At 38.5% G+C, this 13,205-nt stretch overlaps 1 protein-coding gene across 3 annotated transcripts in view; it reads left to right on the plus strand.

Moving 5' to 3' along the window:
- MPC1 (mitochondrial pyruvate carrier 1) overlaps window positions 1–11,977 on the plus strand; it is a 20,499-nt gene extending 8,522 nt beyond the window's left edge. Inside the window, exons 2-6 of one of the 3 annotated variants that reach the window (XM_011934959.1) lie at window positions 725–731; window positions 9,728–9,940; window positions 10,018–10,114; window positions 10,800–10,932; window positions 11,452–11,977. In XM_011934959.1, the coding sequence (XP_011790349.1) occupies window positions 10,072–10,114; window positions 10,800–10,932; window positions 11,452–11,476 (201 nt within the window). In that variant the 5' untranslated portion in view covers window positions 725–731; window positions 9,728–9,940; window positions 10,018–10,071 and the 3' untranslated portion in view covers window positions 11,477–11,977. Of the gene's footprint in view, window positions 1–724; window positions 732–6,368; window positions 6,373–9,727; window positions 9,941–10,017; window positions 10,115–10,799; window positions 10,933–11,451 lie in introns of all 3 variants that reach the window. The other 2 variants (XM_011934957.1, XM_011934958.1) reach the window with 2 other exon arrangements.
- The last annotated feature ends 1,228 nt before the right edge of the window (window positions 11,978–13,205 follow it).

Below are 13,205 nucleotides of genomic sequence, written 5' to 3' on the forward strand. Positions count from 1 at the left end.
TTTTGAACTCTAGGATTTACACCAGTGGCCCTTCAAGTTCTCAGGGCCTTTAGCCTCGGATTGAGTTACAACATCGGCTCTCCTAGTTCTCAGGCCTTTGGACTCAGACTGAGTTACAGCACTGGCTTTACTGATTCTCAGCTTATGACACGTATTACTTCTATAACAGCATAAGCCAATTTCCATTAAAAATTATACATATATACACATGTATGTGTATATGTATCTATAGCTATACATCTTCTACATCTTCTATTAGTTCTGTCTCTGTGGAGAGCCCTAATACAGGTAACAATCTTTAATGTGTATGCACCATTAGAGCATTAAAACACATGAGGCTGGCCGGGCGTGGTGGCTCAAGCCTGTAATCCCGGCACTTTGGGAGGCCGAGACGGGTGGATCACGAGGTCAGGAGATCTGAGACCATCCTGGCTAACACCGTGAAACCCCGTCTCTACTAAAAAAATACAAAAAACTAGCCGGGCGAGGTGGCGGGCGCCTGTAGTCCCAGCTACTCGGGAGGCTGAGGCAGAATGGGAGCTGAGATCCGGCCACTGCACTCCAGCCTGGGCAACAGAGCGAGACTCCGTCTCAAAAAAAAAAAAAAAAAAAAAAAACCGTGAGGCAAAAACTGATAGAATTGCAAGAAAAAATGATGAATCCACTAATATAATTGGAGATTTCACCCCTCCATCATAAATAGACCCAGCAGGCAGAAAATCAGTACGGACATAATTTAACTCAACAAAACAATGAATCAACAACTGGATATGATGAACATCAGTAGACTGCTACATGTAACAGCAGCAGAATACACATTCTTCTCAAGCTCACATGGAACACTCACCAAGATAAATTATATTCTGGAGAACAGAACACATCTTAACCAATTTAAAAGACTAGAAATCATATGGTGTGTGCTTTGGAATTAAACTAGAAGTCACTAACAGAAAGATAGCTGGAAAATCCCCGATACTTGGAGATTAAACAGCACACTTCTAAATAACTCTGGGTCAAAGAAGAAATGTCAAGATAAATTTTTTAATATTTTGAACTAAATAAAAGTGCAAACACAACTTATCAGAATTTGTGGGATACAGTTAAAGCAGTGATTAGAGAGAAATTATAGCATTGGATGCATATATTAGAAAACAAGAAGGTTCTAAAATCAATCATCTAAGCCTCCACCTTACAAAACTAAAAAGAAAAAACAAAAAAAGCAAATTAGAATGAAAATAAGCAGAAGAAAGGAAATACAGTCGCTCTCCACCCACCTTATCCACAGTTTGCTTTCTGCAGTTTCAGTTGCTTGTGGCCAACTAAGGTCTGAAAATACTAAGTGGAAAGTTCCAGGAACAACCAATTCATAAATTGTAAATTTTGTGTCATTCTGAGTAGCGTGATGAAATCTCATGCCATCCCACTTTATCCTTCTTGAAACATGAACCATTCCTTCGTCCACCATCTGTATGCTGTAGATGCTACCTACTTGTTAGTCACTTAGTCATGCCACCTAGTCACTTAGCCATGTCAGTTGTCAGACTGTTGTGGTATTGCAGTGCTTCTGTTCAAGTAACCCTTATTTTATTTAATGATGGCCCCAAAGTACAAGACTAGTGATGTACAAGACTACTTTGAATATGCCAAAGAGAAGCCATAAAGTACATTTTTTAAGTAAATAGGTGAAAGTTAAAGTCCTAGCACGTTATTCTGTGGATATCAACACAGATTTTGGAGTTTAAATGGACAGGGCGGTAAACCTGAAAATAGCCAACATAGTATTGGAGGAGAAGAACAAAGTTGGAGGACTGACATTACCTAACTTTAAAACTTACTGTAGAGCCACAGTAATCCAGACAGTGTGGTATGGGCAAAGGAACAGACAGATCAATCAATGGAACAGAATGAAGTGCCCAGAAGTAGACCTACATAAACAAAATCAACTAAATTTTGACAAAGGAGCAAAGGCAAAACAATGTAGTAAAGACAAGTCTTTTCAACAAATAGTGCTGGAACAACTGGACATGCAATTGCAAAAAAAAAAAAAAGAAGAAACGAATGTAGACACAGACCTTATACTATTTACAAAAATTCACTCAAAAAGGATCACAGACCTAAATGTACATCACAAACTATAAAACTCCTAGCAGATAATTTAGGAGAAAATCTAAATTACCTTGGGTTTGATGATCAGTTTTTCTGATACAAGATCAAAGGCATGATCCCAGAAATAATTGATAAGCTGGACTTCGTAAAAATTAAAAAGTTTTGCTCTGTGAAAGATGCTGTCAAGAGAATGAAAAGATAGGAGAAAATATTTGCAGAGGACATAACTGATAAAGGACTTTTCCAAAATATACAAAGAACTCTTAAAACTTAACGATAAGGCCAGGTGTGGTGGCTCATGCCTGTAATCCCAGCACTTTGGGAGGCCAACGCAGGCAGATCACTTGAGGTCAAGAGTTTGAGACCAGCCTAGCCAACATGGTGAAACCTCTACCTAATTCTCTACTAAAATACAGAAATTAGCCAGGTGTCGTGACGGATGCCTGTAATCCAGCTACTTGGGAGGCTGAGGCAGGAGAATCACTTGAACCTGGGAGGTGGAGATTGCAGTCAGCCAAGATCATGCCACTGCACTCCATCCTGGGCAACAGAGCAAGACTCCCTCTCAAAACAAGCCAACAAAAACCACAAAAACAAAACTCAATAATAAGAAAGGAACTCAATTAAAAATGGGCTGAAGACCTAAACAGATACCTCACCATGTTCAGATGGCAAATAAGCATATGAAAATATGCTCTGCCAAAAGATTGGACACCACTGTTCTACATCATATGTCATCAGGGAAATGCAAATTAAAACGAGATACCACTAAATATCTGTTAGAAAGGCCAAAAGGCAGAACGCTGACAAAAGCTAATGCTGATGAGGATGTGAATCAACAGGAACTCTCATTAGTTGCTGGTGGGAATGCAAAATCATACAGCCACTTTGGAAAACAGTTTGGCAGTTTCTTACATATTCCTTGGTATTTACCCCTAGGAGTTGAACACTTAGGTCCACACAGAAACCTGCATGTGGATTTTTATAGAGGTTTTATTCATAATTGCCGAAACTTGGAAGCAAACAAAGATGTCCTTTGGTAGGTGAATGGCAAAATAAATTGTGGTACATCCAGACAATGGAATATTATTCAGCACTAAAACATGAGCTATGAAACCCTGAAAAGACATGAGGGAAACTTAAATACATATTACTGCATGAAAGAAGCCAGTCTGAAAAGGCTGCATACTACCTGATTCCGACTACATGACGTTCTGGAAAAGGCAAAATTACGGAGACAGTCGAAAGATCAGTGGTTGTGAGGGTTTAGGTGGAGCACAGAGGACTTTTAGAGAGTGAAACTACTGTAAGACACTATAATGATGGATGCATGGTATTATATGTCTGAATCCACAGGATGTACAGCACTAACAGTGAACCCTAATGTAGATATGGACTTTGGGTAACAATCCTGTGTCAGTGTAAGTTTCGTGATTGTGATAAATACACCATGGCGGCGGATGTAGATAATGGGAGAGTGCGTGCATGTTTCGGGACTGGGTATATATGGGAGGTACTTGGGTTCAATTTTACTGTGAACCTAAAACTTCTCTGAAAAATAAAGTTTATTTTTTAAAAAAACGGAATACTTAATTTTTAACTGGAAATATAGTTTCTCATCCATGAGAATTCAAAATCATAAGTGAACCCAAGAAAGTCTGTGAGTTTTGTGTTTGTTTGCTTTTTTACTGAAATAAAGGCAGCATACCAAATAAAGAGAAAATCAAGAATATTTTCTAAATGGTTTTGCATTACTGTCCCCAAATTGCAGTTTATATGTGGCTTATAAATTTATCTTTTTTTTTTTGAAACAGGTAATAATACATATTTGGAAGCATTTTTTTTTTCTAATTTGGTTCTGCACAAATATGCTCTTCAGATATTTTGATTGAGTCGTTGATTCATGCATTCTAGAAAGTTCTGACTTAGAATTGAGGGATGATGAGTTGTAGTGTTTTGTATTTAACAGACATATTTAAACTGACTTTACTCTCAGATTGTTTTACAGTAATTAAGGTGATTATATTCATGTAGGACTTTTGAATTGAGCAGGGTATGAAGGCAGAAGGTAATTCTCCCTTATTCTCATACACTTGTAATCTATACTAAGGTCTTCTGTTGTAAAATAGGGTATCATTGAGCTGTTGTATGATTTAAGGAGAGAGTCCTAAAGGAAAAACTTAAGTTATGTCCAAGCTGAAACTTTACATTGTAAGTACTACATCCTTTAAGATATTTTTATACGGAAAAAATGTGCCCTTGGTTATTCATAGTTACCTAAAGGGCCAGTGTTCAGATACTGACAAAGGTATTTTAAGGAGAGCAATGCTGTAGGTGACTGACTGTTCTAGCTAGATTGTGCTGTCTGATCCAGTAAGGTTCTCAATCTCTCTGCTATAAAGCATTGCGGTCAGTTTGTACTTGGTGTGAAATATAATTTGGATAATTACATTTGTATATATAATTTTATATGAATGATATACATTTCATAATATAACCTATCTGAAGCACACAGTAGGACCCTCTCATCTGCAGTTTCGCCTTCTGTGGTTTCAGTCTCTCAAGGCCAGTGTGGTCCAAGAAAATATTACAATATTGTGAAAGAGAGAGTGACCACATTCTCAAAATTTTTATATCAGTTTATTGTTATAATTGTTCTATTTTATTATTAGTAATTGTTGTCAATCTCTTACTCTGACTAATTTATAAATTCAACATTATCATAGGTATGTATGTACAGGAGAAAGACATAGTATATAGAGGGTTGCGTATTATCCACGGTTTCAGGCATCCACTGGAGGTCTTAGAATGCATCCTCTGAGGATAAGGGGGACTACTGTATTATTGGCACCATCAACAATTATTTTCATGTTACAAATTATAATCTCTGTGCTCTCTAAAACAAAACAACTAGTAGAATTCTTTGGACTTGAGTGTGTTTATAAAGGATTTTATTTCATTTTTCCCCCTGCTGTACTGCTCAATTTTATTATTTTATCTCAATAACTCTTTCAGTAGCTCAACTTTGAGATTTTGCCGTAAGAGAAGAGCTCAGGTATATCCTGGCAAGAGAAATTGCTATTTCAGAAATAAAAGTAACTCAATATACGTTTTTGGTGTATTTTTAAGTTTAACATTCTGGAAAACAGCACTGATATTTTTCCTATTCATTCATTCATTCAACAGATATTTTTTAAATTCTAATGTAAATGCCAGGCACTACTTTAAATAGTCCAGTAGTAACAAAAATACATCCCTCCAGGGGTTCACATTCTGATGCAATGTGTTAGTAAGCAGAAGGGAAAGTTTCATTGTTAATAGAATTCTGCAGCAGTATGCTTCTCTCCAACTTGGCACTTTTAAGGAAATATTTCCTCGAAAGCTGTGCTGTCCAATTTGAGAGCCACTAGCCACAGGTGGCTACTGAGCACTTGAAATGTGACTAGTTCAAGCTGAGATGTGCTGTAAGTGTAAAATACACACTAGAGTTCAAAGAATTGTATGAAAAAGCATGTAAAAGTTCTAATGAATAGTTTTTACTGATTACATTTTGAAATTAAAATTTTTTTGCATACATGTGGATTAAATAAACTATTAATACAAGTAATTTCTGTGGTTTCTTTTTACTTTTCTACTTTTTTTTTTTCTTTTTTTTTCCAGACAGGGTCTTGCTCTGTTGCCCAGGCTGGAATACAGTGGTGTGATCATACCTCACTGCAGACTTGAACTCCTGGGCTCAAACAATCCTCTGGAGGCACAAACCACCCATGCCCAGCTAATTTTAAAAATATATTTGTGTATAGATGGGGTCTCACTATGTTGCCCAGATTAATAGTGAACTCCTGGCCTCAAGCAATCCTCCTGCCTTAGCCTCCCAAAGTGCTGGGATTACAGGCATAAGCCACTGTGCATGGCCTTCTTTTTACTTTTCTTAATGTGGCTTCTAGAAATTTTAAATTACATATGTGGCTTGTATTTGTGCCTTGCATTATATTTCTACTGGATAGTTCTGCTCTAAGGATTGCACTTACTTTCCATAAAAATTAAGATCTAATTTCATTAAGTCAAAGTTCTTATTAGAAATGATATTACTTGATCTTTTAAAAATAATGAAAGAACGTACTCTGTTAACATTGTAGTCCTGTTACTGAAATTTGAATACAGGTGTGAGGTTGCAGTAACCTAATAAGACCAAAATCATTTGATTTTTTTTTTTTTCCATGTCTCTCCTGTCTGAACTTCGGTGACTCTTCACAAAATAGTACGGTAAGAAAATTATTTCCATCCATTTCAGGCTTTTGCAGACTTTCTGCATTAACAGAGTTATGGACAGCAGACTTAGTGTCCTTTGCTTGTGAGAGCCTCTCTAGCCGCCATGGCTGGCAGGTTGCGAAGGTTGCCTACTGCACCCTGGCCTGTCCTAGGGAGCCTAGACATGAGCTCTGTGAGAGCCATGCTCCTGGGGCTGCTCCCTACTCCTGTTTTTAGAAACAAGCATATAATTACTTCATTGATAACAGTCACAGTGGAGCCTGGCAATGATGAAAGGAAACAGAGAAAGAAAAAGAGAAAGCAGGAAAAGAAAGGTGGGATGATTTTTTCCTGTAGGGTAGAGTTCATTTCCATGGCTTGATTTCACGCAGGAAGTGGTGGTGTACAATTCTGTTGGAACTTTCTTTTCAGCACAATTAAGAATTATAATGAAGTAAAATGTTTAATCCAACATGTTAATTTCTTTTTGAATTTTAATAAAGTTCCTTATTTTTCTCAAAATTGCTGAATATCTGACAGAGCATAAATCAATCATATTCTAAAAAAGGGAAGAGAGAACTAGAATCATGTACTAGATAGAAAAGATGCATTATAAACTTTCTAAGGTTAGATATTTTAGCAAACTAGTGTTAAAATTATCTTTACCTTTTGTGTTCTTCTTAAGAAATATGTTTTCAGTATAGCTCAACACTTACAGTCATAAGTGTATGTATAGTTCTTAACTTGCAGAACTCTGTTTCCTATAACCTAACACTCATCACACTTACACTTTTTATTTTATTTTTTTATTTTTATTTTTTGAGATGGAGTCTTGCTCTGTTCAGCCCAGGCTAGAGTGCAGTGGCACGATCTTGGCTGCAACCTCTGCAACCTCTGCCTCACGGGTTCAAGTGATTCTCCTGTCTCAGCCTCCCAAGTAGCTGGGATTACAGGTGTGAGCCACCACACCCAGCTAATTTTTGTATTTTTAGTAGAGATGGGGTTTCACCATGTTGGTCAGGCTGATCTTGAACTCGACCTCATGATCTGCCTGCCTCGGCCTTCCAAAGTACTGGGATTACAGGTGTGAGCTACCACGCCCAGCCCATACTTAAACTTTTAATACCATCACTTAGCCAGGAATCTCCCAGGGCTACTTTAGGTTTAGATTTATTCCATTGTCCATTTCTGCTTTACCCCCACCTATAAAAGAAGACACATTCACAACCGGTGGTACAGAAACTGGTTTACATGCCCCTCTTAGAATAACTCTTCAGGCTTTGTCACAGCCCTGGGTTCATGCATGATAAAGTAGACAGCAACACCACCATATAGTGCAGAGGAATGGAAAGAGAATAAATGGAAAAGGAGATGAAAATAGACCAAGTGGAGAAAGGCCTGGTCAAAAAAGGAAGAAAAGGAAGGTCACTATGGAATAATAGAGAGTTGAAAAATGAAGTGACACCCAACAACAGGACAGGTAGGAAAAGAAGTAGGTAAGGGGGAGATAGATACTCTCCCTTAAAAGAGTCTGGGGAATAAGGAAAAAAGAAAACTGGCCATATCTCATCTAAATATAAGAAATTAAAAGTCATTGTTAATAGAATTCTGCAGGAGTGCACTTCTCTCCAACTTGTCATCTTGTCATTTTTTTTTTTTTGGACAGAGTCTCACTCTGTTGCCCAGGCTGGAATGCGGTGGTACAGTCTCGGCTCACTGCAACCTCCACCTCCCAGGTTCAAGCAGTTCTCTGCCTCAGGCTCCCAAGTAGCTGGGATTAAGGCACCTGCCACAACACCCGGCTAATTTTTGTATTTTTAGTAGACACAGGGTTTTATCATGTTGGCCAGGCTAGTCTTGAACTCCTGACCTCATGATCCACCCGCCTTGGCCTCCCAAAGTGCTGGGATTACAGGTGTGAGCCACTGCACCCGACCCAACTTGTCATTTTCTTTTTTTTTTTTTTTTTTTTTTTTTTTGAGACGGAGTCTCGCTCTGTCGCCCAGGCTGGAGTGCAGTGGCCGGATCTCAGCTCACTGCAAGCTCCGCCTCCCGGGTTTACGCCATTCTCCTGTCTCAGCCTCCCGAGTAGCTGGGACTACAGGCGCCCACCACCTCGCCCGGCTAGTTTTTTGTATTTTTTTAGTAGAGACGGGGTTTCACTGTGTTAGCCAGGATGGTCTTGATCTCCTGACCTTGTGATCCGCCCATCTCGGCCTCCCAAAGTGCTGGGATTACAGGCTTGAGCCACCGCGCCCGGCCCCAACTTGTCATTTTCAAAGAAATATTTCCTCTAAAGTCGTGCTGTCCAATTTGCGAGCCACTAGCCACCTCATCTAAATGTAAGAAATTAAGTGAAAGTTGCAATAGTGAGTATCTTAGATAATATCTAGTCTGAACGCAAGAGGACTAATTAGCCAGCCCAGAATCTCAAGATTCTTTAAACCAACTGTGCCTAATTTACAGAATTTATAACTCACATGTTAAACCCTGAAATACTTATCGTGATGGCTATATGGGAACTTTGACCTTTTATAGTTATTTCAATGACCTTGTGGCTTACATGTTAAGTAAACATTTTAAAATACTCTATTATGCCAAATCTAATTCCCATTTATTTTTCTTGTATTTCCTTTGGTTTACTACTTTTTAGGGAATTTTTGTATTTTAACCCCTCATCAATAATAGAAGCAAAGTCTAGAAATGTATTTAACAGTCTGAATTTAACCTAAACGTTATGATAGGCAGAAGTCAAGCAAAGACTGTTTTTACTCTTTAGTGTTGGGATAACTAAAAGGGGTGTTTAGCCAACAAGATGTGGTTTCTTTCAGATTTGGAAATATTATTTCCAAATTCTAAATTAATGAAACAATTTTTCATTTAATGAACAAAAGCCACAAGTCGTATTTTATTTCAGCCTCTAAAATTAAATTGATTGTGGCTGCTGTCAAACAGAGACAACTTCACTTTGGTGTCCTTGAATGAGTGTAGTTGTAGAATGAAAAACTATTGGTTCATTTCTTTAATATTAATGTAAGTTTTTGCTATTATGTCAAAAGTACTTTCCAATCTTAATTTCTTAGTGTCTGGGGTCCTGGGTATTGATTTCCAAGTTCTTTTAACTTAGAATAGCTCATATAAGCTGAAAAACAATTTATTCCCTTATTAAGCTTCTTTCTTCAGAAAAGTACCCAATTTACGGTCTGCATTTTAAGAATTATTAACAAATATCCTAATGAAAATTTGGGAAAAGGAGTGTGGATAGATTTAAACATAAAAATTATGGAGAATAGTTCTAACAGGGTTTGAATTATAGCAACAATGAATTGTGTAAGAAGTTAATCTTATTTTTAAATTTTCTAAATGGGACAATCAGAGACGACTTGGTTGTAGTGTGGAAACCAGTAGGGACCTTGGGAAGCTGCCAAACCCTTTCTAGCTCTGGGCTCACCTGTAAGAACTGCTGATTCCTATGGGAACACTTGGACAATCCAATACCTGAATGTTAACCATCAATTAACCCAGTAAACCTGCAAAATGGAAACGAAGATTTGTTTTCAGGAGTTTCACATGGTTATTTAAAGTAAGGAAAATTTCAGCTATTTATAGTTCTGTCTTAACTTTTTCCTCTCTTCATTTTTTTCCTCTCATTTTTTGTAGCACTTCTGGGGCCCGGTAGCCAACTGGGGTCTTCCCATTGCTGCCATCAATGACATGAAAAAGTCTCCAGAGATTATCAGTGGGCGGATGACATTCGGTAAGAATGCAGATTTGGGTAATTGGGAGGACTTTCAACATAGTAGAGCTCCTGCTTGCATTTCAAGATTGTAGCACCAGATGTTACAGTCACTATCAGAAAGTCACATACAGAATGTGATGGCGTGGAAGAGTGTTACTTCTCCATGTGAGTAAGAAACAAGATTAATTAGAAATATTTATCTAGGAAGTAGTAACATCTTATCTGCCTTTCAGATTTAGCACAACCATCTGAAGAATGTGTCATCTGAATCATTCTAATAGTCACTCTAATGATTTATATTTTGAACTTTTTGGGGGGAAAGTGTTATTAAACTTACTTGAAACCCTGATATTTGAACATAGAACTGTTGTGGAGGGAATAAATAATTCTTTCAGATAATGAATGGATTATAAGCAACTCTAGGAGATAAAAAAGAAGTGGCTAGAATGAATTTCAGCCTACTCTTGCTCTGAAATATGTTCCTTAAATGTTTAAATAATTAACAAAAATGCATAGCAGTACAGTAAAATTTTTTATGAGCTTCCTATTCATACAGGCATTTAAATAACAACTTTTATCTGTCAAAGGCTTTCGCAGAAGAGGTTCTTTTTTGATCAAGGCAATGGAACTGTTCATCTTTGTGGTCCTATCAACTCTCAGTTTTCTAAGTTATTGATTATCTTTGCTCTGCTATTTTTGGCAGCCCTCTGTTGCTATTCTTTGACATTCATGAGATTTGCCTACAAGGTACAGCCTCGGAACTGGCTTCTGTTTGCATGCCACGCAACAAATGAAGTAGCCCAGCTCATCCAGGGAGGGCGGCTTATCAAATACGAGTAAGCAGATTTCAATTTAGCTACTTTCTTTTCAGGAATTTGAGGAATTGGGGTGAATGAAACTAAACTCTTGTCTGAGGGACTACTTGGGGACTGGAGTGTGTATAGATGTGCTTTAGCAGTTGGGGAAACCACTTAATAAAACATGCAAGTTAACATGAAGTAGGATACAGGCTGAGCATCCCAAATCCAGAAATCTGAAATGCTCCAAAATATGAAACTTTTGGAGTGCCAACATGACACTCAAAGGAAGTGCTCATTGGAGCATTTCAGATTTTGGATTTTCAGTTTAGGGATGTGCAACTGGTATAATCCAGTTATTCCAAAATCTGAAAAAATCTGAAACATGTCTGGGCCTAAGCATTTCAGATGAGGGATACCCAGCCTATATTACTGTTTTTTAAGTTGCAAGTTGAAATAAATGTTATGTAAAAGTGTCTTTTTAAAGCCATCCAAAGCCCTTGTGATTGGCATTGAAATTTTGTTTCTCATTGAATTTTTCTTTTTGTTTCTTTCCAGGATGACTAAAAAGGCATCTGCATAACAATGGAAAATGAAGAACAAGGTCTTGAAGGGACAGCATTGCCAGCTGCTGCTGAGTCACAGATTTCATTATAAATAGCCTCACTAAGGAAAATACACTGCTATTTTTACTAACCATTCTATTTTTATAGACATAGCTGAGAGTCTCTAAACCAACTCTCTGCTGCCTTACAAGTACTAAATATTTTACTTCTTTCCATAAAGAGTAGCTCAAAATATGCAATTAATAATTTCTGATGATGGTTTTTTCTGCAGTAATATGTATATTATCTATTAGAATTTACTTAATGAAAAACTGAAGAGAACAAAATTTGTAACTACCAGCACTTAAGTACTCCTAATTCTTGACATTGTCTTTAATGACCACAAGACAACCAACAGCTGGCCATGTACCTAAAATCTTGTCCCCACTGTTTAAAAATGTTATCTGTGTATTTCCATGCAGTGTGTATATTGAGATGCTGTAACTTAATGGCAATAAATGATTTAAATATTTGTTAAATGAGTACGATTAAATATCTTGCTGCATTCCGTAGGAAACTGCAGAATAGTGTATATGAAAAGACAATTATAGGTGAAAATGGAACTCCTTGAAAACTATGAAGATGGCTGGAGGAAATGCAGAGCTGGAAGGCCAGTGTTTTCTGGAAAGCATCGACAGTCCAGCTACGCAGAATGCATTCTTTCTCTTATGGGCAAGTGTTATTAATAGAAATGCCCCTCAGTCACTGAGACTCAGGCCAGTCACATGAGTGTTCTGGGCTTCTCTTTCTCCATCTGTAAAAAGTTGCACAGGCGATTCCTGTGGTGATCTAAGAATTGTGCTGCTTTCCCGAGAAAGCTGTTGAGATTGCAGTCCCACAGGAATGGGCTGATCCTGTGAGGAATCAACTTGCAGGGGAGGGATGGAGCTGTTGACTAGGAGCTGCTCTGGAGAGGTCTGACCAAATGACTGAAAATATTCTAAGAGCATAGCCCTGACTTCTTATTTCACATTATACAGTTAAGTTAGGGTTTTTAAAAAAATCCAACTTGAATCTGATTACAGTTTCCCAATCTCTATGTGGTGGCAGATAAGGGCAGCAGAGAAGCCCATGCTGAGCAGAGGGGAAGTCTGTGAGGTGCAGTCTCCCTCAAGGGTCCATATTCTGTCACCTTTTTTTCTTTTTTTGAGCCAGGGTCTCGCTCTGTGGCCCAGGCTGGAGTGCAGTGGCGCAATGACAGCTCACTGCAACCTCCACCTCCTGGGTTCAAGTGATTCTTCTGCCTCAGCCTCCCAAGTAACTGGGACTACAGGCACGTGTCACCACACCCGACTAATTTTCGTATTTTTAGTAGAGGCAGGGTTTTGCCATGTTGGCCAGGATGATCCCGAACTCCTCGCCTCAAGTGATCTGCCTGCCTCCCAAAGTGCCAGGATTACAGGCGTGAGCCACTGCATCCGGCTTCATATTCTGTCACTTTTCTTTTTAAGGTGCTATACAGTTCACAAAGCATTGTCATATGTGTTCTATCTGGGCCTCTCACAGCACTGTGGAGCAAGCTGGGCATTTATAGACGAGGGGACAGGCTGTGAAGCTGTGAAACACCTGTATTTGGCAAGGCCAGGGCGCACACCTGTCTGGGGATGCTGCGCCTGCCACACTGCAGCTGGGACCACGGCAGGACAGACTCTGCAGGAACCCTGCCACACCACAGCTCCGTCATGCTCAGCTTCCACAGTTAAGTAC

This window comes from Colobus angolensis, unplaced genomic scaffold (genome assembly GCF_000951035.1).
Source record: "Colobus angolensis palliatus isolate OR3802 unplaced genomic scaffold, Cang.pa_1.0 Scaffold14, whole genome shotgun sequence".
In the NCBI taxonomy this organism is placed as follows: domain Eukaryota; kingdom Metazoa; phylum Chordata; class Mammalia; order Primates; family Cercopithecidae; genus Colobus; species Colobus angolensis.